The following is a 25164-nucleotide window of genomic DNA, read 5'->3' on the forward strand; positions in this document are numbered from 1 at the left end:
GAGGAGGAAGCGCGGCGGGGCGGGGAGGTGGGGGTGTGTCGGAAGGCGGCGGCCGCCGGGTTTTATAATCCGCAGAGCCGGCGCGGCGCGGGAGACGGGGCAGCACCGCGCACCGCGCCATGGGGGCCGCGTCGGGCCGCCGGGGGCCGGGGCCGCCGCCGCTCCTGTCGCCGCTCCTGCTGCTGCTCCTGCCGCTGCCGCCGCCGCCCTCCGCGCTGGCGCTCGCCCCCGAGATGCAGCCCGGAGACTTCTCCGCCGACGAGGCTGGGGCGCAGCTCTTCGTGCAGAGCTTCAACCCCAAGGCCGAGCAGGTGCTGTACCAGAGCTCGGTGGCCAGCTGGGCGCACGACACCAACATCACGGACGAGAACGCGCGGCGCCAGGTGGGCGCGGGGGCCGGGCGGGGGCGGGGCGGGGCCCGGGCGCCCAATCACAGGCCCGCGGCGGGCAGGGGGGTCGTGGGGGGGGGGGAGTCACCATGGGGCGCGCGCCCCCGGCCCCCGGGCCCTCCGGCCTCCCCCACGCCCCCCACTCCCACCCGCCCATCAGACCGGAGTTGGGCGGCCGAGCGCGGTGCCGGGCGCATGGTCCGCGCCCTCCAGGAGCGGGATGGACGAGGCTGGCTCCACGGAGACCCAGTCCCCGCACAGGGCAGCGCCGGGCGGGGCCAGCAGCTGAGGGTCTTGGCTAAGGGTGCCCTCTGCTCCGAGCCCTCCTTCTCTTTCTGTCGCCGCTCATCCCTGTCTGTTCTCCCTCTCCTCCCCCTGCCTCTCTTGCCCCAATTTCTGCTCCACGCTCCCCTGGGGCAGAGTCCCCCCCAGTTCCTGGCCCCCAGGCCCAGGGGGAGAAAGTCCTGCTCCTGGAGGCCTTGGCCTTCCTGCCCTCCCCCCCCCCATGCCCTCCCCATCTACACTCCCCTGCCCTCCCTGTGCTCACAGGAGGAATCCACCCTGCTCAACCAAGAATTTGCCGAGGTCTGGGGCCTCAAGGCCAAGGAACTGTTCGACCCAATCTGGCAGAACTTCACTGACCCAATACTGCGAAGGGTCCTCAGTGGCGTGCGCATTCTGGGCCCTGCCAACCTGCCCCTGGAGAAGCGGCAGCAGGTGGGCCCCGTGGACTGGAGGGTAGAGGAAGAAGTGGCGGGTGCCTCCCAGTGCCCAACTGAGATGGGGAGGGGAGCTTGGGCGGGCTGCCTTTCGCCGTCAGCGGACCCTGGGATCTGCAGGGGAAACCAGCCAGAGCAATCCTGGAGCATTGCTTTTCCTTGGAGATGGGACGGAATGTTACTTGATGCTACAGCAAGTATTAGGGAGTAAAAAGCAAACTGCAAATAAACCGCAAAAGATGAAACCAGCGTTTTCAGAATTTCTCCCTAGGCAGGTTTGCTTTAGAGATGTCCTTAGAAGAGTAGGGGCTGGGAAGGCATCAAAGCCAGAGAGTGAGAGGGATTTGCCCTCACTTTGAGGTGGGAGCCGACCCCTAACTCTCAGGACTGGTCTCCACCTCCAGCGGCTGCCTTTCTCCGTCAGAAGTGCTCCTGGCGCCACTGAGTGGCCCGAACAAGCCACATCCCCTCTCCGAGCCTTCTTTTCCTTTTAGCAAAAAGGGGAGGGATGGCCAAGTGGTCCTGGGGCTACTGGTCACTAACATGTTCTCGACTCTCCCTAGTACAACTCTCTGCAGAGCCACATGAACAGAGTCTTCACTTCTGCCAGGGTCTGCTACCCCAACATGAATGACAGCTGCTGGTTCCTGGACCCAGGTACAACCCTGCCGCTGCTGCCTCTCTCTAGCCCTTCCCATCACCCTGCACCCTGTTTTTCCCGGCAAACTGACTTCTAGAATCTCCAGCCCCATCCACCCCACCCCTCTGTGCTTTGGCCTCTCCCATTGCCACTGGCCTGCCTCCTGACTGCTTGTTGTTGTTGTTTTTCCCTTTCATGGGTCCTCTCAGTCTCCCCAAGGGCCCTCCATAGGCCTTAGACGCCTCCCAGCTTCTGATTATATCCTCCTCTTCTCCCCTCACACCCCACCCCCGTGTCCCAGGCCGGCTGAGTCAGCCACTCCATCCAATGAGCCATGAAGGGTCTGTTCGGGTTTTGGCCTTTGGATGTGCCCTTTGTGTAACCACCTTCGATGGGCATTTCCCTGGAGACAATGACCCTGGCTGGGTGGGTGCTTCATAGAGCTCCCAGCGTATAGATCGCCCTTGGCTTTGGGGGTATCGTGATGTTGAGGAAGCGGGTGGAAATGGAGAGGACCAATGTGGGAGCTCTGGTGAAGGCTGACGCCAACTTCGACACAGAAGTCTTCTAACTGACCCCGCTCCTTTGCGTCTCAGACCTCATGCATGTCCTGTCTGTCACACGAAACTACGGGCTGCTGCTGTACGTCTGGGAGGGCTGGCACAATGCCGTGGGCATCCCACTGAAACCCCTGTTCCAGGAATTCACTGCCCTCAGCAATGAGGCCTTCAAGCAAGATGGTGAGCATGTCCTGCCCCCCGCTCTCCTTGTATGGGTGCCGCCCTCCCCAGCTTGAAAGGTGTTCTCCCATCCACTATCTCCCTTGAGCCCCAACTCCTGAGGCAGACAGAGCAGCTGTCGGGATGGCTCCATCCACTGGCCAAAGGTCGCACAGATCATGGGTGGCAGAACCAACCCTTAGCCCCGTCTGCCTTCTACAAGGCTGCTGCCTTGCCCTGACTTCATCCCTCTGCCCTGCCCCTCCTGGCACTCCCCCCCCTCCCCAGCACTCATCCTTGCCTCCTGGCTCTCCAGGATCTAGTTAGCTGGAGTTCAACTCCTGGTTAGAAAAGTATAGACCTCAAGCCAGCCTTTCCACCAGCTGGCAGGGGCACAGGCCCCGAGCCAGGAGAGAGGGATGCTGGGAGGCGGAGTGTCAGAGGCTCTAGCCTGAGCTGCACCCCCCCCCCCCCGCCAGGCTTCGCAGACACAGGGGACTACTGGCGCTCCTGGTATGAGTCGCCCACCTTAGTGGAGGATCTGGAGAACCTCTTCCATCAAATAGAGCCCCTCTATCTGAACCTCCATGCCTACGTCCGCCGCAAGCTGCACCAACGCTACGGGGACCGATACATCAACCTCAGGGGACCCATCCCCGCTCACCTGCTAGGTAAGGACCCGGCCTTGCCTCCACACGTCCCAGGCATTGTCCTCGTCATCTCCCATTTTAGAGCACCCCACTGTTCCCTCCCACACGCGTGAGCCCTTGAGGCTCGTCCAACGCGATCATAAAGCAGGAGATCCTCCTCCTTATCACTCCTGCTGTCCAGATGGGGACCTGAGGCTCTGGACACATGAGTGACTTGGCAGAGGGCAGAGGGCAGAGGGCTAGTCAAAGGCAGAGCCAGGAGTCACACTGAGGCTTTGACTCCAGGGGGAGGAAGAAGAATCATAGTATGTGCCCCAGGAGGCCATCCCCAGGTTCCCACCTCAGGCCTGGAAGGCAGGGATCCCAGCACCATCAGAAAGGACCCGACAGCCTTGCCTGGGCTCCTGCTTGGCACTGGGGCACCCAGAGCATTTGGCACTATGAATGGGACTAATGTGGAGATTCCTGGCCTCAGCCCCAGGGTCTGGCTGTGGGGGGTCCCGGGGGTTCAGTGCCGGGCAGGGGGAAGCAGGCTCTGGCCGAGCAGGAGCCAAGCTCTCCGGCTCTCCTCCTTCCTCTAGGGGACATGTGGGCCCAAAGCTGGGACAACATCTACAACATGGTGGTGCCTTTCCCTGACAAGCCCACTCTCGACGTCACCGAAACTATGGTGAAGGAGGTATGGTGCACCCTGGGCCAGGGTGGAGGCCACAGAAGGGAGACAGGGGAGAGGGGCGAGAAGGGGCCACGTGCAGGGGACAGGCTGGGTGGATACTCAGTCCCTCCCTTTCTACAGAGCAGCAGCCCGAGTGTGTGTACAGGCGATAAGCGGGGCTGAATGTCCTCGGGGAGGTGCCCGTCCCCCTCTCCAGGCCCCCACTGGTCGGGTGTGAGGAGTCTACTTCGCTTATCTGCTCTGGTTCTTAGGGGCCACACCTCTGGGAAGAGGCCACAGAGCAGACACACCCTCCATGGGCAGGGAGCTGACCTGGGTGGGTGACCCCAGACCTGCCCCGGGGCAGCCACAGTGAGCTCCCGGCAGCCGGGCCCTGACCTGTCCCCACACCCACCCCCAGGGCTGGAACGCCACACACATGTTCCGGGTGGCGGAGGAGTTCTTCACCTCCCTGGGGCTCTTGCCCATGCCGCCTGAGTTTTGGGCAGAGTCCATGCTGGAGAACCCAAACGACGGGCGTGAGATGGTGTGCCACGCCTCTGCCTGGGACTTCTACAACAGGAAGGACTTCAGGTCTAGACACGGGCAGGAGGGCTCTGGGGCTTCGGGAAAGGCAGGCAGCCTGGGCACAGAGAAGCCAGTTCCCAGGCCCGCCCCTACCCCAGGCCCAGCACTGGCAGAGGGGCTGGTCTGTGCCAGGGCTGCCATTGGGCCGCCCCCCTCAGCAGCTTTCACGGCTAGTCAGCTCTGCACCTTGGAATGATGTGGGCTGGGGCAGGGCCAAGCATCTGTACGTTTCCACCAGCAACACACAGGGCAGTCCTCTCCCCCTGCTCTGGTCCCTGCGCTGCCCCGTCCTTTGCCCTCACCCTCGCCCTTCCCCTGCCCCAGGATCAAGCAGTGCACACGGGTGGCTATGGAGCAGCTGTCCACAGTGCACCACGAGATGGGCCACATCCAGTACTACCTGCAGTACAAGGACCAGCCTGTCTCCCTGCGCCAGGGCGCCAACCCTGGCTTCCATGAGGCCATCGGGGATGTGCTGGCGCTCTCTGTCTCCACTCCTGTCCATCTGCACAAAATTGGCCTGCTGGACCAAGTCATCAATGACACAGGTATGGGGGCGTAGAGGCCCCAGCCAGCCTCAGCCAGCCCCACAACATCCACAGCAGGACTCCGCTAGCGCCTGCTCCCAACTGCCCTTCTCATTTCTGCTGCACTGCTCGGGGCAGGCACGTTTGGGAATCTACCTGAGGCCCAACTCAACTCTGCCCAAGGACCCTCTGCCAAGCAGGGCCCATCGTCTCCAAGGCTGGTCCTCTCTTCTCTGCCTCTGCCCCGCCTGATCCCAGCTGGACTCCCTTTTCTCCTCCGACCTCTCCTCTCATCTGCCAACAGAAAGCGACATCAATTACTTGTTAAAGATGGCACTGGAAAAAATTGCCTTCCTGCCCTTTGGCTACTTGGTGGACCAGTGGCGTTGGGCGGTCTTTAGTGGACGCACCCCTCCTTCCCGCTACAACTCTGACTGGTGGTATCTTCGGTGAGTGAACGGGGATCAGGAAGGGCCTGATGGCCGCCCCTCCTGGGCAAGCAGGAGCCTCCTGCCTCCATCAGTCCCAGGCCCCTCCTCTCTAATGATGTCTCCATCCTTTTCCCCACTGCTTTCTTCTTTTCTGCCGAAAACTCCCTCCCCCAGGAGCCCTTCCTCCCCAGCTCCCCTGATGGGGAAGGGGTGGCCGGGGGCAGGGAGAAATGCCTGCTTAGCAGCCTTGTCTGCAAAGTCTAAATCAGCCCATATGCAACACTTAGGTCCTAAGGTAATTTAACCATTTTCTTCTAGAGTCAAGTATCAGGGCATCTGTGCCCCAGTTATCCGAAATGAAACCCACTTTGATGCCGGATCTAAGTATCACATCCCACATATGACACCGTACATCAGGTACTGCTGCCCCACCCAATCCTGTCCCACCTTTCGTCCCCTTCCCTCTACTCCTGGGGTTCTGGCCCCATCCCATGCCCAGGGCTTGTCCCCACATTCTTTCCTGGAATTCGAATGGGCCCCTCCCCAGAGCCAGGCTTGGTTCTCCCTTCTCCCCAGGTGGCCCCTGTCTCCCCTCTGCCCTGTGGGAAGCTGGATGGTGCTTGGGCAAGGGGCCCTCACCAGCCCCCTGAACACCCGCCCTGTGCCTTCAGGTACTTTGTGAGTTTTATCCTGCAGTTCCAGTTCCATCAAGCCCTGTGCAAGGAGGCAGGCCACCAGGGCCCACTGCACCAGTGTGACATCTACCAGTCCACCAAGGCAGGGGACACGCTCCGGTGTGTGGGAGAAAACGGGGGCGCGTGGGAGGGTTAGAGGAGGGGCTGGTGAAGGGTATGTCTGGAAGGCAACTGGCTGCTCCATGGGACCCCTCAGGGCCAGCCTGATGGGTGGCGCCTGTCTTCCCTACCCCCTGCTTTCTTTCTCGCATCAAATATGTATTCAGTGTGCCCAGATCTGAGGCCCCAACGGCAATGTCCCCAGCCCCCTTCATGGAGATCCTAGGTCCCAGAGTCTTGATGCCACTGTTCTTTTTTTTTTTTAAATATATATTTTATTGATTTTTTACAGATAGGGAGAGGAATAGAGAGTTAGAAATATCGATGAGAGAGAAACATCGATCAGCTGCCTCTTGCACACTCCCTACTGGGGATGTGCTCACAACCCAGGTACATGCCCCTGACCGGAATCGAACCCGGGACCCTTGAGTCCACAGGCCGATGCTCTATCCACTGATCCAAACCAGTCAGGGTGATGCCACTGTTCTTGCAGTCCGGTGGGGGCAAAAGTGGCCGGAGGTGGGGCAGGTGGGCCAATAGTGGACACTGGCCTGAGGCCCTTGTGTCCATGGTGCCCGTTCTGCCTGGCAGGAAGGTGATGCAGGTGGGCTCCTCGCGGCCCTGGCAGGAGGTGCTGAAGGAAGCGATCGGCACAGATGCCCTGGACGCTCAGCCGCTGCTCAACTACTTCCAGCCAGTCAGCCAGTGGCTACAGGAGCAGAACCAGCGGAACGGCGAGGTCCTGGGCTGGCCAGAGTTTCAGTGGCAGCCTCCGTTGCCCAACAATTACCCAGACAACGTTGGTAAAGCTCTGAGCGAGAGTGGGGCAGGCCCTAAGGCACATTCTCCATTCTGGGCTCTGGAGGCCAGGCCCCTGTTCCAGTTCCCGGTCAGCTCCCCCTGCTGGGCCCTGGTGCCCAGCTCTGGAGGGCCAGGCCACCCCTTCACTCATCAGTAGGGCCCTGGGGTGGGAATGGGACCATCTTTCCCCCAGCATTTTAGAGAGGGTTTTCCCCCCCTGAGGGTCCCCCAGAGGCAGGCTGACGCATCACACTGCTCTATGAGGTCACATTGCAGGCTCCGCTCTTATTGGCCGGGGGCGGTGGCTGCAGGGCTCTGGTCTCCTGCGGCCATGGGCCAAGGTTGGGCTGCTCCAGGACTGCCCAGCCTCCTCTTCCTCTTCCTGCTCTGCTTTGGGCACCCCCTGCTGGTGGTCCTCAGCCAGGAGGTCACCCAGGTGACAACCAACCATGGAACAACCAGAATCCAGACAGCAACTCACCAGGCAGCAACCAGCAGCCAGACAACCCACAGCCCAAGCGGGACCAGTGGGTGGATGGGGCAGGGCCTTGAGGGGGCGGGGAGGGGGCAGGGAGGAGGGAGGCGGGGGAGCGACTCAGCACAACTCCAGGAGAGGGCATGGGGAAGCCGGGCTGTCTCCCTCCGCTCTGTCCCACAGTTTTGGTGACGGATGAAGTGACGGCCAGAGAATTTTTGGAGGCCTATGACAAGAAATCCCTGGTGGTGTGGAATGAATATGCAGAGGCCAACTGGAACTACAACACCAACATCAGCAGAGAGACCAGCATGATCCTGGTAGGGGCCCACTCCACGCCCACAGTGCAAGGCCCCCTCCCCCTCTCCCCTGGGTCCCCTCAGTGCAGGGAGGCTGCCGGAATTTGTGAAAAATCCAGATGGAATATTTAAAACAATACTCATTTTCAGGTTTGGATGGGCCGCTACTCAACGCCTAAACAAGCTGTATCTCTTACCAATCTGTTGTTACTGAAAGAATAATTTGTACACAAATAAGTGAGGCTAAAGTCAGTTTTCTAAAAGATGCAAAGCCCCTGTTTGCTACCACAGCCAGGGCTACCCTTCCCTCCAACCCCCTTCCCAACTTGAGTGGGGAGTGCAGATTATCCCAAGGTGAGCCACAGAGAACCAACATTTCTTGAAGACCATTGTGAGCTGGCCAGGGTTCCGTGCCCTTCACATCTGTGGCTTCATTTATTCCCCAACAGCCTTGCAAAACCAGTGATCTTATTCCCATTTTACAGATGGGACCCTGAGGCTCCGGGAGGCCAGTCACAGCGCTAACACCAAGCTACCTTCATCCTAACAGCCTTTACGATATGGGGTGGGGTTCCCCTTCTCTCCCGTGCCAGGATATGTCTGTGGGCATCTGTTGAGGGGCATGGACTGCATCTAGGGCAATAGACAGTCCAGGTTGAAGAGGGTCTTTATAGGCAAAGGCAACAACTTGATAAAACTGCCCTCCCTACTACCACCCCCAGTCCCTTTGGCTCCCCCCACAGCACGGTTCCCCCTGTACTTTCAGATGGAGAAGAACACACAGATGGCAAACCACACCGTAGAGTTTGGCACCCGGGCCAGGCATTTTGACATTACCTACTTCCAAAACACCACCCTAAAGCGGATGATATACAAGATTCAGGACCTAGAGCGGGCAGCGCTGCCTACCGCGGAGCTGGAGGAGGTATGTGTAGCTTGGGGAGTGGGTGGGAGGCGGGGAGAGTGGAGGACCCAAAGTCAGGACCAGGTCCCAGCTCAGAGTGAGCCTAGTACAGGGTCTGGCCTTTATGCTGCCGCTCTTCCTGGATTTGTCAAGCCATCCCATCTGCCTTGTCAGTGTGTCTACAGAGTAACTGAGAAGATAGCATCTTTGGGACCAGGCGCCCCCAGGTCCATTGCCACCCCCCCCCCACACACACACACAGTGTTGGTGCTGGGCGGCTCAGGCAGCAAAGGGGTGCAGCTCGCTGCCTCTTTTCTTCCTCCTGCAGTATAACCAGATCCTGCTGACCATGGAAACCACTTACAGCGTGGCCTCCGTGTGCCTCCCCAACGGCACTTGTCTGCAGCTGGAGCCTAGTGAGCGCACATGGGGAAGGAGAGGGAGGGTTTCAGGGAGGGCGGGGGCTGGGGTTGGCGCAGTGTTGGGGGTGCTGGCCGGTGAAAAGGTGTTTAGGTGCTCCTATCTGGTGGGGTCAGCATGCCCAGGAAACTCACCTCCCTGTTTCCCACCAGTGGGGCCTCTCTGCCACCACTCAGAACCAGCACCGACTTCCTCTTGGCCCTAAGCCACTGCCCTGCCCGCCCACCGGCTCCCACCAGGCCAGGACACCTCTGGGATCTCCTCCTCTCCCTCCCTGCTCCCTGTACTCCCAGCAGGGAGTCTCTCAAACTTGTCTTCCCAGGACTCGGACTCCCAAATCAGAGCAGGAACTCTAGACACCTCCCCTTCGTGCTCCTTTCTTGATCCTTTCCACGGCTTCCCCACCGTCTCTGGCACCTCCCTTGCCCCCCCCCCCCCCGAAACCGCTTCCATGATCCAGGCTGTTCCCACTTCACTCCCTCGACCGCCACTTCCTGCTGGAAAGAGTGGACTGATGGTTGCTTGTCCCTTTCTCTGGCCACACTGGCGGGTCCTTCTTACCTTCTCCCCTTTGGAAGAGCTCACCCTGGACACCCACGTACCTACACCCAGATGGACACACCCCTCCCCTTCTGGCTCACCCTTCCAGGGTCGGGGAGACAAAGGCATAAACATTATTTCTGAGGAATCTCCACCCAGAAACAGTCTCTTCCTGGCCCTCTGCCCACCTCCCACGTTCGAACAATGACAAATAGAAGGGGAAATGGAAAGTAAACAGGAGAGAGAAATAGTGTCCGTGGACAGGGTTTGGCCTACCGGTTGTGTATATGGGGAGGCACGCAAAGTATTGGAGGGGCATGTGCCGTGCGCATGTGTGCGTGTGCACATGTGCGATGTGCGTGTGCAGCGTGTGTGTCTGTGTGTGTTTACGGAGAAGAGCATTAAAGGGAATGTAGCTCTAGTCCTCCCCACCACCCATGGATTAACCTCTTAATCCAGGGCTAGGTCCTCAGGTCACTGCCATTAGTAAAAATATGAAACATCCACAAACACAGAACACTCACGTCAGCAGAGGGCAGACGTGAAATTCTCAAAAGACAATTTTTTATAAACAAAATGTGGCGTGGACAACCCTACACGCTGTCCAAAGTCGTCCGGTTCAGGCAGGGCAGGGAGGGAGGCCAGCGTCCGTCTGGGTGGGGCTTTGGAACTGAGCCGCCGGCTCTGACACGGATGTCAGCTCCATGCAGTCCGTATCAAGGAGTCACAGTGGCTTTGACAGGACACAAACCGGACTTCTGGCTCCCTGGCGATGCTATTCTTTTATTCAATCCAGTTCGATTACAGTTTGAAAGATGCCCTGAGCCCCGTGGAGACACAGAAAGGAATGACGGACACTCCCTGCTCAGGGGCCTCACGTTTGAGCTTTGGCTCCCCGGGGAGGGCCGGCATTACCCCCACTTTGGAGATAGGGAAAGGGGTCCCGAGACTTGCGAGGTAATCTGGGGTCAGTAGAGACTAGAACGAGAACTCAGGTCTTGTGACCCCCAGGCCATTTCTCCCAGGCAGGGGCTGGGCAGCCGCTCTGGAGTCTGGGCCTTTGCATTGTGCTCCAGCTCGGCCACTTCCCGGCTGAGGACCCAGCCATGCCACCTCACTGCTCATGTGAAAACAGCACGTTGGAAACCTGCGATTGCCGGACGTGGTGTCCATGCAGCGCCACGCCCCGGGCCTGGCAGCCTGCAGGCCCCTTAGAGAGGGCCCACCCTACCTCCCATTCTCGCCTTGCCACCTGTGCAGCTGCATTCCAGCTCTGAACTCCTGTGCTGAGTCCACCTTAGCAGGAGGTGGGAGGTGCGCCGAGGGCTAGGGGCTCAAGCCAGTAAACACCCCCTCCCGCCCTCCCCCAGATCTGACCAATCTGATGGCCACATCCCGGAAATACGAAGAACTGTTATGGGCGTGGAAGAGCTGGCGAGACAAGGTGGGAAGATCCATCCTCCCCTTTTTCCCCAAATATGTGGAACTCTCCAACAAGGCTGCCCGGCTCAATGGTGAGTCCCTCCTACCAATATCACTGGCTTTCTGGTCCCCGCTCCGCTGGGGCCCTGAGAGAGGTCCTCGAAGACCCTAAGCCCGATGAGACGAAGGTCCCTGAGGAGGTGGTGGCGGCGGGGGTGCTCAGGGGATGGTCAGGTGTCGGAGAGCCTGGCTCTGTCGCCTCTGCAGGCTATGCAGACACAGGGGACTCGTGGAGATCTATGTACGAGATGCCAACTCTGGAGCAAGACCTGGAGCGTCTCTTCCAGGAGCTGCAGCCGCTCTACCTGAACCTGCACGCCTACGTGCGCCGGGCGCTGCACCGCCACTACGGGCCCCAGCACATCAACCTGGAGGGCCCCATTCCGGCTCATCTGCTGGGTAAGGGCAGGCGCTGGGCCTTTAGGAGGAGACCAGACAGTGCCAGTGTGAGGGAGGGTGGGGCCAGAGCTGGCCAGAGAGCAGAGGACAGGCAGGGGAAGGTCTGCAGTGGGCACTGCAGGCAGGGAGAGCAAAAGGATTGAGCCTGGAGGAAACGTTGCCGAGGCTGAGTCGGTGGGGGTGGCACTGGGGAGAAGAGCGCCTGCTTGCCTTTGGTATCATATTTGCTACAGATACACATGGTGCAAGTCCCATGAATGGGACAGTGGGGAGGCGGGCAATTCATGATCTTGCCACAGGAAGTCCACTTTACCCATCACAGCTCAAGGCAGCATGATACAGAGGGTGAGGAAGGGGCTGTGGGGGGAGCTGAGGCCTGTCCAAGGGGTGGCGTGTAAGCGCAGCCTTGATAGATGAGGCGCACTGGCAGGTGGAGAAAGTAGTGGCAGGGAGGCGAAGGCAGACACAGCATTCAGTCTCAGGGAGTTAGGAGACCAGAGAACACTGGGAGTGTAGATCCACCTCAACTGTCGGACCCTCTCTTCAGGGTTTGGAAATCCAATGCCCTTACCACACGGAGTAGGCAGTGGGAGACACTCACTACTTTGTACTTCAGACTCCACCTCGTGTCAGCGCAAGCTTAATCTCTTTAGTCTGTGGACGATTCTGGACCTTTCCATGCATTCTGAATATCTTCCTTTTCTCCAGTCCTCTCGTGTCCTAAGGGCAAAGGCATCAACCTCTCCTGAAGGCGGGTGGGACTGCATAAGCCAACCTCAGGCAACGTGGAGGGGATGCAGTAGTGGCTGGCCAGGAGTGCAGCCTGCCTGCCTGCCTTTAAGCCCTAGCCCCTTCACTTAGGAGCCATGGGACTTGACTTTCAGTAAGTGGTGGTCACGTGCGCGTAGATGTTCCAAAACTTCTGCATTTGTACACAGTTGCTAGGGACACTGGTCTTCACTGGTCAAAGGACCACCTTGACTCCTTGATGGCCTCAAGGATCTCACCCATGAGCCAGGAAAGTGGGCTGGACTGAAGATAATGAATGTCAGATGCCCGGCACAATTTGCAAACAGCAGGAACTGAAGAGATACATTACGATCAGCAAGACTGGGATCTGCTTCCCTCTCCCTGCATGATGGTGCTGAGCCTAAGAAGTAATATCTATCTCTCCTGTCTCTTCCCCTACCCGTCTCCAGGGAACATGTGGGCACAGACCTGGTCCAACATCTATGATTTGGTGGTTCCCTTCCCTTCAGCCCCCAAGATGGATGCCACGGAGGCCATGATAAAGCAGGTTTGCACCTGTCCTCTCTGGACACTCTTGCTCCCCCAGAGGGGCCCAGGGCACAGGGGCGGGAAGGCCCTGCCCTGGGGGATGGGCCCTTTGAGCCCGTTCCTTCAGCTTGGCCCTCTCCCAGCACCCTCCCCCGCTGGGGCACACAGTCTGTCCCCAATTTGGGCAGAGCTCCCTCGGTTTGCAGGGCTGGACACCCAGAAGGATGTTTGAGGAAGCAAACAATTTCTTCATCTCCTTGGGACTGCTGCCTGTGCCCCCCGACTTCTGGAACAAATCGATGCTGGAGAAGCCAACGGACGGGCGGGAGGTGGTGTGCCATGCCTCTGCCTGGGACTTCTTCAATGGCAACGACTTCAGGTGCGTCCAAGGGACTTCACCCTGAGTCCATAGGCAAGGGGAGGAGCCAAGTAAAGGCTCCACTGCGTGCCCTCTCAGCCAGAGCGAGCAGAAACAGGTGCAGAGGCCAGAGTTGAGATGGAAGGTCCAGAGTATGGGCCCTGGCCTCAGCTTGGCCACTGGCTTCTGGCTGTGAGGGTCTTTTCAAATGCCAGCCAGCTCTGCCAGCCTGGTCAGCCGTCACTACCCAAGATCCCAGTCCTGGGGGTGAGCTGCCCAGCCTTCCCTCACTCTGGGGAGGCCCCTGCATACAGATAGCCCTCTCCTTGGGTGCATGTGCCTTGACACAGGGAGACACATGAGGACATGGGTGACTTTGCACAGATCCACCTTCACTGAGGCTCAGAAGCTATCTTCATCAGAGGATGTTTCAGTTATCTGTTGCTATATAACAAACCACGTCAACACTTAGCGGTATAAAACAACAATTTGATTATTCTCATGATTTCATCGGTCAAGCAACACAGTGGAAATGGTTTGTCCCTGCTCTGCAGTGATGGAGACCTCAGCTAGGGTAGCTCTGATGGCTGGAGATGGCTGGGGTGGCTCAGTGAGGCCATCTGCCTGTGGCCTTGGTTTTAGCTATTGGTTTGGTTCCTCAGTTTTTCTCCATGTGGCACTTGCTGGGGCTGGAACGTTCAAGCTGGTTTTTTTACTCACACGTTGAGTCCCTGGGTCAGGATGACTGGACAGCTGGGGCCTGGTGGGTGATTTCTCTCTCCATGCTAGCTTGGGCTTCCTCACAGTATGGCAGTCAGGCAGTAGAATTTCTTACCTGGTAGCTGGCATCCCCCAAAGCAAAAGCAGAAACAGCCAGGTCTTTTAACGCTTAAGTCCAAAGCAAGTACAGATTCTATTAGCTAAAGCAAGGCCAACCTAGATTGAAGAGAAGGGAAAGAAGACCCCACTCTTTGGGAGGGAAAGTGGCAAAAATGATCTGTGACAGCAGATGAAGTGTCTCTTATGAGAAAAGTGGACACAGAGAGCGCTCACAGGATCACTGGCCTTGGGTCTTTCCTTCAAAGGCATGAGAAGAGGTGGAAACGCTTTTAGGGGTCCTCCCTTATATGGGAGTCATAGGAGAAGGCGGACAAATGCAAGCCTCATTGTCACCAAGATGCTGGGCAGCTCTTCCCCTTCCCAATAGAATGGCAGAAAAAACTGACCTGAAAGGCTCTGCTTAGATCCAAGGGAGAATTTCATTGGCTCTCAAAAGAGAATGAGGAAAGGTGGAGAAAGGTGGAACCTCTGGCTTGGACGGCGCTGCAGATGTCACTTCAGTCCTGGCCATAAAAAGTCGTAAATATGTTTGCTGGTGTTGGGTACATGAGATACAGAACAGCTCAGACACTGGTGTTTCCTTTAGGGAAAGCAAAAACATGTGCATGAGAAATCACAGAAACCACATTCTAGAAAGTCCTACACTGCCCATAAAGGAGTGTCCCAATGCCTCTAGAGCAACTGCTTTGCACAGTCAGAAAGCAACATGGCCATGTGGGCTGGAGTTATTCACAAAAGTTGGAGGCGGAGGAATGTCCTGAGTGACTATACTCTAGGGGCTTCCAACCCCCAGATTCCCTCTTCCTCATATTCACTCCAGATTTCCTCTTGGTTTTCTTTCCCATAATGCTGTGTTCCCTTCTTACAGCAGTGGTGGGGGTCTGTTTGCAATAAGAACAGCAGGTCCCTTTGCCTCAGGACTCCTTGCTGTCCCCTTTCACACCCTCTCCCCATGCCCATGTTCCCAGGATCAAGCAGTGTACCACTGTGAGCATGGAGGACCTGGTGGTGGCCCACCATGAAATGGGCCACATACAGTATTTCATGCAGTACAAGCACTTGCCTGTGACCTTCCGGGAGGGTGCCAACCCTGGCTTTCACGAAGCCATTGGGGATGTGCTGGCCCTCTCCGTGTCTACCCCCAAGCACCTACACAGCATCAACCTGATGAATAGCGATGGTGGCAGCTACGGTAAGAGAAGAACAGGAGATCCTGGTGGGCTGAGGGACCAGGAAGGGGCAGTGAGCTTGTGAGGTGGGGAGAGGGGACTTAGTGGCCCATAGGCAGAGGCTGGGACAGAGCAATGGGGAAAAAGAAGGCCCCAGCAGGGTAAGCCAGGAGGATGGAACCCACAGACCATGCCAAGAGGCAGGTCACAGGAGCCAGATGGGTACAGCTCACTCCTTCCCTCGCCACCCTTTGCACACCCATCACAGCCGAGCTGCTAGGACATGGCAGGAGGCAGGTGAGGATCTGATTTGGAATCCCTTTCCTTGGCAGAGCAAGATATCAACTTTCTGATGAAGATAGCACTCGACAAGGTCGCCTTTATCCCCTTCAGCTACCTCATTGACCAGTGGCGCTGGAGGGTGTTTGATGGAGGCATCACCAAGGAGAACTACAACCAGGAGTGGTGGAGCCTCAGGTTCTAGAACATTCCTGTGGGGGTGTGGGTTGGGGGCGTCTCCATGGGTGTCTGTGTGTTCCTGTGTGTCTCTGTATATAGCATCTAAGTGTGCATTTGTGTGTGTACATGTGCACCTGGGTCTTTGTGTGTAAGTGATGGGATACATAGGGGTGATTGTGCACAGAGACAGTGCACGCTGGAGTCTGCAATGCCCAGGGTAGCCCCAGGTGCAGAGACCATCCTTCAAGTCAAAAATGCCAACCCTCCCTGGCTGGATTCTCCCCCATACCCTTTCTCCAATCTGTCTTCCACCTTGACAGGCTGAAGTACCAGGGCCTCTGTCCGCCAGTGACCAGGTCTCAAGGCGACTTTGACCCAGGGGCCAAGTTCCACATTCCTTCAAGTGTGCCTTACATCAGGTAACAAGGGAAGGGGAGGAGGCTGCTCAGTGTCCAAACTGCTGTCGCTGCCACGTGAGGTCAGGGCGACCTGGGAGATCTGCCTGCACTGGACAGTGTGCCTGAGCCACTCACCTGCAACCAGGGCTGACCGTTGTTTCACTTTTTTTATATGTTGAGAGCTTCTACCCTGCACACAGTTGAAAACAGAAATTCTACTATAACTGGTTGATGGTTACAAGACCTGGGTTGGGTAGTTAGCATTATTAACTGTGACCCATGGCTAGATCATGCCCTGAGCACTGCTCCTCTGGTTTTGTTCTTGACAAGATTGTGATTCCTTTACTTTATATAGTGAACATATTGCCTGTGATATAATGTGAGTTGTTCCTGGAAGACCTTCGATACACTAAAACTAGGAGTAGAGACCCAGTTAGATTGGGAGGCTGTGTTGGTAGAGGTATGGAATCCTGGGCTTGGAGTCAGACAGAACTGGGTTCAAATCTTGTCCCCACTCTTTTTTTTTTTTTTTCTTAAGTATGTTCCTCAGTGTCTACATCATTTCCTCCCCTGTGAAATGGGATTTCACAGGATTGTGGCAAAAGTGAACTTCCAAACATACTGTCGAATACAGAGCAGGCTTGGGAAATGGTGGCCATAACCCACCATTATTAAATTGCCCTCTGATGTGCCATGTGTAAACCCACTGGCGCAACAAGTCTGCCGCAGCAGCACGAAGGTGTCCGGTGCAGCCCTTTCCCCTCTCTGCATACGGGCTAAATGGGTAACTGCAGGATCTGGAGTCCTCTTGGGCAGCAGGGTCTGGGGAGGCCTCGGGTGGAGTTCCGGGTGCCCTGGACGGCAGGTAGCACAGGCCACATGCGGCAAGGCGCAGAGGGCTGTGAGGGCTGCCCAGGGCGGGCTGTGCCTCCTCCAGACCTTCCTCCTATGGTCCCTGGAAGCCCACTGACGGAGCGCCCACTGTGCCCGCCTTCCACCCCAGCAGCCAGCATGGCGTCAGCACAGAGTCAAGGCCTAATTAAGTGTGGAGTGGGTGAATGGTGTCCCCCAGGGTCCAGCAAGGGAAAGAGCCTGCTCAGATGCTCCAGAGAGCAGCAGTGGGCAGGGGACCGAGGAGATTCAAGGACACCTGGGAACAGGCCTGACCTTGACCGGGTGCCAGGATGACCCGTAGGGAGGGCTTCCACCCGCCTTCTCCACTGGGTTCCAGACTTCCAAGCTGGCATTCGCTTTCACACAGAAGCCAGGCCCACGTGGTTCGCTTCCGAGCTTAGCATAGATAATTCTCCAGGCAGGGCTGGGCGAAGGAGACTCATTCCCGATTCTGACCAGCAGCTTTGGCAAAGCACTTTTAGGAAACACCAGGAAAGTCAGTGGCACATGGCTTGTGCCCAGCATTCAAAGTGGGGGGCCTGTGTTGTTTGTTTGGGACATTCAGAATCCCTGCAGACTTAGAGGTTGCTCCAGTCTTGGCCAGCTGGTTTCTACCAGGGACTCCCTGCTGCTTTGGGATCAAGGAGATCACTGGGCTGGCTGCCCTGCTCAGAGCCCTGCCAGACAGACGTGACCCTTTGGGCAACACCTGGCCTCTACTTGCACATACCCCAGGGACAGAGGCCTCGCTGTCTACAGCAGCCTGCCCTGACCCTCCTCACTCATGAGTGAAGGGGGCCTGGAGGCCAGGCTGGGTTCACCCTGACACCCTGGCTGTAGTGGGAGGCTGGGGTATTAGGGGCTGCAGTGGGAGGCTGGGTATCAGGGGCTGCAGTGGGAGGCTGGGTATCAGGGGCTGCAGTGGGAGGCTGGGGTATCAGGGGCTGCAGTGGGAGGCTGGGTATCAGGGGCTGCAGTGGGAGGCTGGGTATCGGGCTGCAGTGGGAGGCTGGGGTATCAGGGGCTGCAGTGGGAGGCTGGGGTATCAGGGGCTGCAGTGGGAGGCTGGGTATCAGGGGCTGCAGTGGGAGGCTGGGGTATCGGGCTGCAGCACAGGCTCCTCCCCCCAGCCACGCCTCCCTCCCCTCCAGGTACTTCGTGGGCTTCATCATCCAGTTCCAGTTCCACGAGGCGCTGTGTCAGGCGGCTGGCCACAAGGGCCCCCTGCACCAGTGTGACATCTACCAGTCCAAGGAGGCAGGGAAGCGCCTGGCGTGAGTCTGCCCTGGGCTTCCTGTGGCTGTTCTCTGCCCTCTGACCCCTCAGCCTGAGGAGCCCGTGGGACTCTTCTGGGAACACCTGCCGTTTGGTGCTTGGGCTGGGAACCCCCAGGTGGAGCCGATGAGTGGTGATGAGCCCTCCCTGGAGGGAACCAGAGCCTCCTGGGCCCAGGCCACCCCTCGCCCAGCCCCGCTGCTGAGGTGGGGAGAGGGGGGCTAGGCTGAGGCAGGAGGGGCAGTGAGCCTCCCCACCGGTCCTCTGACTCGGTGTCCCTTCGCTGGTGCTGCCCAGGGACGCCATGAAGCTGGGCTACAGTAAGCCATGGCCCGAAGCCATGAAGCTGATCACGGGCCAGCCCAACATGTCGGCCTCGGCCATCATGAACTACTTCAAGCCGCTGCTGGATTGGCTCCTCACTGAGAACGGGAGGCACGCGGAGCAGCTGGGCTGGCCTCAGTACAACTGGACTCCGGACTCCGGTACCAGCACCCCCTCCTCTGCCCCGGTGGCCCCACCCCAGCCCCTGCCTAGAGCAGCCTAGGGAAGCCGGCCGCAATGCCCCCTGCCCAGCCCTTGCCCGCCACCCTGCCCTGCCCTCTGCCCTGCCCACCGCCCTGCTTTCCTTGCTTCTCCTGCTCAGCTCGCACAGAAGGCTCCTACCTGGGCAATGGCCGAGTCAACTTCCTGGGCCTGAACCTAGAGGAGCAGCAGGCCCGTGTGGGCCAGTGGGTGCTGCTCTTCCTGGGCGTCGCCCTGTTGGTGGCCACCTTGGGCCTCACCCAGCGGCTCTTCAGCATCCGCCACCACACCGTGCACCGGCCCCACCGCGGGCCCCAGTTCGGCTCCGAGGTGGAGCTGAGACATTCCTGAGATGAGGGGCTGAGCGGGCCAGCTGGGAGCATCCGCCACTGAGACACTGGGATAGGGGCCCGGGGTGGGCCCCCATACCCCAACTCCTCTCACTGCTCACCCCGCCCTCCCTCGTCCTCCTGCCCTGACCCTCCTCCCCTTCTGCCTCTAGTCCTGTGCTGAGAATCCTTCCTCCAGACCCAGAGCCACCGCGACCCCTTCCCTCCCCCCCCCCCCGCCCCCCGCCCCTGGGCACCAGGCCATCTAACAAGGAACCCCCTCCCAGTCTCTCTGTGAATACAATTAAAGGTCCTGCCCTCCCATCTGAGTCTGTGTCCCTCGCTGGGAAGTCAGGAACAGGGTCAGGGATGCTCTCCCACCTCCTGGCAGTCAAACGGGTCACTTCAATGGGTGTCCTCATCCTCCTCCAAGAAGAGCCTGGGAAAATGCCCCAGAGCTCTGGCCTGGGCACCACCCAGCAGCGCCCACGCCTGCCTTCCCTCCAGCCCAGGCAATCAGCCAGTGTCCTGCCTTGGCAGTCAGCCCCTGCCTGGCCAGGGCACCAACCCAGGAGGACTCTGGGAAGCAGGCATTCTGGCCTTCCCACCTCACATTTCCATGTGCTTCGGGAGTCCTACCCCAGCTGTTCCCGTAAATGGCCAAGTCCCCAGCAGGGAGGCTCCCCTGGGGGAAGGTGCTTTGCATGTGCCTGACTCATTGAGGGCACAGAACTGGACCCGTGGCCACCTCCAGCTCCTACCCGCACCAGCTCCATGTCCACTTACCAGTATGTAAGTGGACAGAGCCGCTTGAGTATTGCCCGTGGGGCCCACGGCCAGGTCCCTTTGCCCCAGCTGGAGGAGGGCCCTAAATGCTGGCGCAGGGCAGGAGCCAGAGCCCACCCAGCAATTAACTGCCAGGAGCTGCCCCTGCCTGTGGCCCCAGCGCATGCCCTCACCCTGAGCCTCCCGTCAGAAGGCTGATATGGATCTGAGGGAGTGTCATTTTGAGGGACACATTTTCATAGCTTTTATCTATGTTTACTGTAGAAAATTTGTAAAATCCAGACTTTAAAGAAATAAAAACCCTTTATGTTGATACCAAGAGATAAGCACTGTTGACATGTTGGTGTATATCTTTCCAGCCCGTTTTTCTCAGCCCAGAGTTTGAATGGGATCACACTGTACTTAGTTGTGAATCCTTTTCCCCGCTAACAGGACCAGATGTATTTTTCAAATGTGTAAATGCCAAACCTAGAATCCAGCCAAGTGGAAGTGGCCAGCCTGGCCCCCTCTTTCAAGACCCTCTGCCCTGAGCCTCTTCCCAGCTTTGTGGCCGCCTTGGCCCCTGCCAGATCCAACCCCTAATACCTGTCCCCCAGTATTCTTTTTGCTCCCCCATCTTCGGCTGCCATGTGTGTGCTGGTATCAATACTTGTGTGTGCCTATATCTGCGTGTATCTGTGTGTGTGTGCGTGGGTGTGTCTGTGTGTGTGTGCGTGTGTGTTGCACGTAGACGTGTTGTACAGCCCTGTTCCATGGGGCAGGATGTGGAGTTGAGGTATTTGGGATATGCAAGAGGGTGGAAGTTTATAATTACTTAGGGAAATGGAATTTATAAACATATTCTCTAAATAGTTCCAAGCCTCTCCATCAATAGGCTTAATTACCCCCGCCCCAGCCTGATGTTTTGAAAGCCCTTTGTCTTCCAGGCAGAGGTCATTGTCACATCATCCCCTTTCCTGTCTCCCAAACTGCAGAGGCTCATGCTGCCGGTGAGAGTGTGTGGGCAGGGTGAGGGCACTAGCACTCAACACCCAAAGGTCTGAGCTGCAGAACGAGGGCAAAGAAACATAACATTGTGGTCAGCCTGGCCAGCCTTACCCACCAGGCCTTTTGAAATATTTAAATTGTTCAGACTTCCTGTTGCTGCCTCCTTGGGTGATGGGGAGGAGGCCCAGTCTACCCGGAAGGTGGCAGAAGAGGAGGTGTTGACAGCAGGAAGACAGGTCATTCCAGCATTCAGACTCCTGGTGGCTCAAGTCTGAGCCCTTCCCCGTGCTGAGCCTGCCAGGCATCGGCTCCTGGGTGACCAGCCTTTTCTTTACCTACGTGGGTCAAAGGTGGTTATGGTTGCTTCACGGTTTCTCACCACTCCCTCCCAACCCCCATATTTGACAGATGAATGGATAATGAAAATGTGACTACATATACAACAATGTGGATGGACTTTGAGGGCATTGGGCTAAATGAAATAAGTCAGAGAAAGACAAATACTGTATGATTTCACTTATATGTGGGATAAAATAAATAAATAAATAAAAACTTATAAAGAGAACAAATTGGTAGTTGCCAGAAGTGGAAGCTGGGAGGGTGGGTGAAATGAGTGAAGGTGGTCAAAAGGCCTAAACTTCTGGTTATAAGTCCGGGGATGTGATAATGTACACATGGTGACTATAGTTAACAAAAAAAAAAATACTATGTTTTATGAATCACTGAAGCAGGAGGAGGGATTTCCCTGAAAGTTTAGTCAGTTTAACCAGAAGTGCCACTGATTTTTCTGTTATATTTTAAATTTTTACTATAATAGGTCATAACTGGAGGGCTGTTTGGTCAGTTTCTCTGGTAATAATGTCAACTTGTGTGAAGGGGTGTGAGGCTGTGGGTGCACTGGGCTGAGGAGGGTGAATGAATGGGACATAGGAGGAGGGAGTCTGGGTGTGGAGGAAAGTGACTCTGGAGAAGGAATCGTAGCCCTGGGTGGTGTGGCTCAGTTGGTTGCAGTGTCATGCTGTACCCCAAAAGGTGGCAGGTTTAATTCCAAGTCAAGGAGAATGCCCAGACTGCAGGTTCAATCCCTGGTCAGGGCATATGCAAGAGGCAACCAATAGATGGGAAGGCAACCGATAGATGTTTCTCTCTCTATATCTATCTATCTATCTATCTATCTCTCTATCTCTATATCTCTATCTCTATCTCTATCTCTATCTCTATCTCTATCTCTATCTCTATCTCTATCTCTCACTCTCACTCTTCCTGCCCACCCTCCCGCCTTCCTCTCTTAAAGAAAGAAAAAAAAAAGAGCCCTGATTCTCCTCTTGGCTCTGTCACTCACTAGCTGTGTGAACTAGGTCCTATGTTCACCATGTGGATCTCAGCCTCCTTACCTGTAAAATGAGGACAGTTAAACCAGAAGGTGGGTGGGGCTTTCCAGCTCGGACATTTTCCCTGGCTGACCCTTTAGCCCCTGATGTCACAGTATGGAGCCAGATCATGACTGACTTATAGCTCCACCCAGCTTTGCTGTTCTCTTGGTCATGGACACAGATGGACTTTCCCTGGACCTTCCCTACTTGCCATGGAGCGAGGGTGAACAGAGCTCAGGTGTTGCATGGGATCGGACAAGGAGACCAGGCAGGGGCAGGCCGCTCCCAGGACAATTTAATGCCCACTTCTCTGCAGACAAGCTCTACAATGAGACCGTGGCAAAGTCATTCCTCAGTTGTATGAGCATACAGCCCAGACTGTGTGGAACCAGTTCATGGAGGCCACCTGCAACTATGTCACCAGCATCACCAAGAAAAATCAAGAAGAGATGGGATAGCACTTGCATCCCAGCCCCTTCTCCCCTTGCTCAGGGGCCTTGGGAGGTGTGTGTGTATGTAGGGGGATCCACACCTTCTGCCCCCTGTCCAGAGCTACAGGAAAGAGAGAAGTCCCAAGTCTCCCTGCCCTTGGTGACACTACACACTCTCTGGCAAGAATCTCTCACTGCTTTCCTCTTGTAACTATTTCCTACTTGCTTTTAGAAACCCAGACTTTCTCTCTTCTCCCTCTTACCAAATCTTCAATGATTCTGAACTCTTAAAGTGGGCCCTGGGAGGAGGTTGGGGGGTTGTGGCCCTGGAATTCAAAGTGGGACCCTTACTCCCTCCCCTCACTTCCCATGACAAATACGGTGACCCTCCTCCCAGCTGCACAAGGAGGAGAGATCCCAGCACATGCTGTACTTTGGCACCCGGGCCTGTCTGTTAAAGAGCGCCAGGGCCCAGGGCCCAACCGTGAAGTGCATGCTGAGTAAGCTGCAGAACATAGGCAAGGCAGCCCTGCCAGACAAGCTCCAGGAGGTGATGGCCGGAATCCCCAGGCCTCCAGGCACCTGCTCCCCCCACCCAGGGGTTCATGGGCTGGCTGGTGGGGAACCAGGGCAGAAGCGAGGTTGGCAGGGCAGGGTCAAAGCATCCTCTGGGGAGGAAGGAAGCAGAGGCCGGTGGGAAGATGCCTCCACCATCTAGTGGGGCTAGCCCATGGCTCAAGTTTCTGGCCACAGCATGGTTTGGGGCGCCTATGAAGGGCCTGCTCGCTCTGCACAGGCCTTCAGGTTTATTTGAGCCTTTACAACCAACACATAGTCATTCATAGAGGAAGAACATGAGCCTCACGGCCACACAGCAGCCCTGGGGTGGCAGCGCTGGGCACTCAATCCTTTGTCCTTTCACCCTCCCACCCCTGCGCCAAAATCAGGACCAGGTCTCACCAGTGGGATTGTCAGAATCTTGACCTTGTACCTTTCCTAAGGGCACATCTCACCAGCTATTGGAAGCACCTGGAGGAGCCCTTTTCCTTCTTCTGTGGACACGCCCACCACCGCCTGAATGATGGAGACGGGGCTGAGGGAGAGGGCTGGCAAGTCTCCAGGCCTGGAACAAAACCCTGTCACCTGGGAGAGGAGCCTCCCAACTCTCTGTCAAGCTCAGAGGGTGATCCAGAGGTGCTAGTGAGCCAGCAATAAAACAATGAGCCTTTTCGTAGACTTTGTCTCATCCCAAGGACTGGTCATTTTATCCAGATTTTACAGACGCGCCCCGCCCCCCGCCCCCACGCCGTTTGACAACAAGGTTCAGTGACAATTAGTCACCGTCACACAGCTTGGAAGGGCAAAACCAACCCTGAGCCTGGAAGAGATTGGGATCTGTCAGTGACCAGTTCCAAGTCCTGCCACCAGTTCTCTGACCTCTAAATCTGGTTTCCTCGTCTGTAGAATGGGAATCATAGCAGTGTTGTGCCGCAGGGATGTGGCTGTATTCCTGGTACTGCTTGCTAGACGAAATGCCCTGTTGGCTGGTCTAGACTGGCCCCATCATTAGGGTACAGGTAGGGACCTTGCCTGGTGGTTCCCCCCTGTGTCCCCAGAATAGGGTCCATGTTGAGCGTTCCGAGCATAGAGGCTGCGCTCAGTCAGTGTTTACTGCTGTTATTATTTTATTCTGATTCCCAGTCCCATGTGTTTTCAACTCATTTATTTTAATAAGTAAAAATGCATTGTGTCCTCTGCACGCTGGGTCCAGTCTTGATAGCTGAGAACCCTACTGAGCAGCATCCCCTGTCTTCTCCCCCAGGTCGAAGCACCAGGGCCAGTGTCCCCATCCCTCGAACAGAGGATGAATCTGATCCGGTGCCAGTTTCCACATCTCTGCCAATGTGCCCTACATATGGTAAAGGTTTGGGCCCTGCCAGCAGGACCAGCTTGGGGAGTTGGAGGTTGGGGACTTGAGAACCATCCAAGGACTTCCAGGAAGGCCCTAATCCCCCTGCATCCCCTCCCATCTCTTACCATCAGGTCCCAAGCCTTCCGAGGGCCCGCCCCGGAACCCCTAGGGCTTTTATATCAGATCCTGTGTGGAGGACAGAGGATATTCTAAAGCACCTGTGCTGTCCCTGAGGGGAAGGCAGGAGGGAGGGAGGCAAGGGTTGGTTCAGAGACTGAGGAGGAGAGTCCTCGCAGTATCCGAGGGCCAGCCTGCAGTGGGAACCTCCACCGGAGCTCTGGCTGCTGACTGGGACTTCATGGCCACTGCTGCTCCCATCAAAGGACACTGGTCTGGTGAGGTTAAACCTGGGTCTACTGGTTTCAAGACCAGCGGTCCAACCACTGACATGGTCTTTTACCCACTGATTTTCAACTAATTTCCATAGGTCCATTTCCCTAATTGGTCAAGATCATCTTGAGTTTTAGTCCTGTCTCCCAGAGGATTAACAAAGCCACACATTTCACATCCTTTGCAAATGTAATGAGCATATTTGTGATCCCTCCGTGCAGTTTGTCAGTAACTAGTAGGCCAGATGGAGCTGCAAGACTGAGCCCCTGGCTTCGCTCCCAGGCAGGGGTGCACCTTGCTCGCCTCTTGTCTCCCTCGTCTATTTGCT

General features: G+C 57.0%; 1 protein-coding gene across 3 annotated transcripts; it reads left to right on the top strand.

The window, feature by feature from the left end:
• On the top strand, positions 1-24526 carry ACE (angiotensin I converting enzyme). Of its 3 annotated transcripts, none has more exons than XM_059669905.1 (25): positions 1-383; positions 939-1106; positions 1672-1765; positions 2345-2488; positions 2947-3138; positions 3699-3796; positions 4194-4366; positions 4685-4908; positions 5192-5336; positions 5637-5735; positions 5990-6112; positions 6704-6915; positions 7572-7708; positions 8454-8612; positions 8920-9007; positions 10922-11065; positions 11241-11432; positions 12632-12729; positions 12917-13089; positions 14877-15100; positions 15410-15554; positions 15857-15955; positions 17980-18102; positions 18401-18588; positions 24357-24526. In XM_059669905.1, the coding sequence occupies exons 1-25, from the start codon at positions 120-122 to the stop codon at positions 24509-24511; spliced, it is 3861 nt and encodes a 1286-aa protein (XP_059525888.1). In that variant the 5' UTR covers positions 1-119; the 3' UTR covers positions 24512-24526. The 3 variants fall into 3 exon arrangements, with proteins under 3 accessions (XP_059525888.1, XP_059525887.1, XP_059525889.1); XM_059669904.1 differs by lacking the exon at positions 24357-24526 and adding an exon at positions 18750-20069 and having other exon boundaries at positions 2-383; XM_059669906.1 differs by lacking the exons at positions 1-383; positions 939-1106; positions 1672-1765; ... (8 more) ...; positions 6704-6915; positions 24357-24526 and adding exons at positions 7163-7461; positions 18750-20069 and having other exon boundaries at positions 7569-7708.
• The last annotated feature ends 638 nt before the right edge of the window (positions 24527-25164 follow it).

The sequence above is a fragment of the Myotis daubentonii genome, chromosome 16, assembly GCF_963259705.1.
Source record: "Myotis daubentonii chromosome 16, mMyoDau2.1, whole genome shotgun sequence".
NCBI classification, from domain to species: Eukaryota; Metazoa; Chordata; class Mammalia; order Chiroptera; family Vespertilionidae; genus Myotis; species Myotis daubentonii.

Excerpts from the sequence above, each read along its gene's own strand:
- ACE (XM_059669904.1), top strand. The coding sequence starts at position 120 with ATGGGGGCCGCGTCGGGCCGCCGGGGGCCGGGGCCGCCGCCGCTCCTG. Across the intron at positions 15,555-15,856 it reads CAGGAGTGGTGGAGCCTCAG|GCTGAAGTACCAGGGCCTCT; the intron begins GTTCTAGAACAT and ends CCACCTTGACAG. Across the intron at positions 18,589-18,749 it reads CAACTGGACTCCGGACTCCG|CTCGCACAGAAGGCTCCTAC; the intron begins GTACCAGCACCC and ends TCTCCTGCTCAG.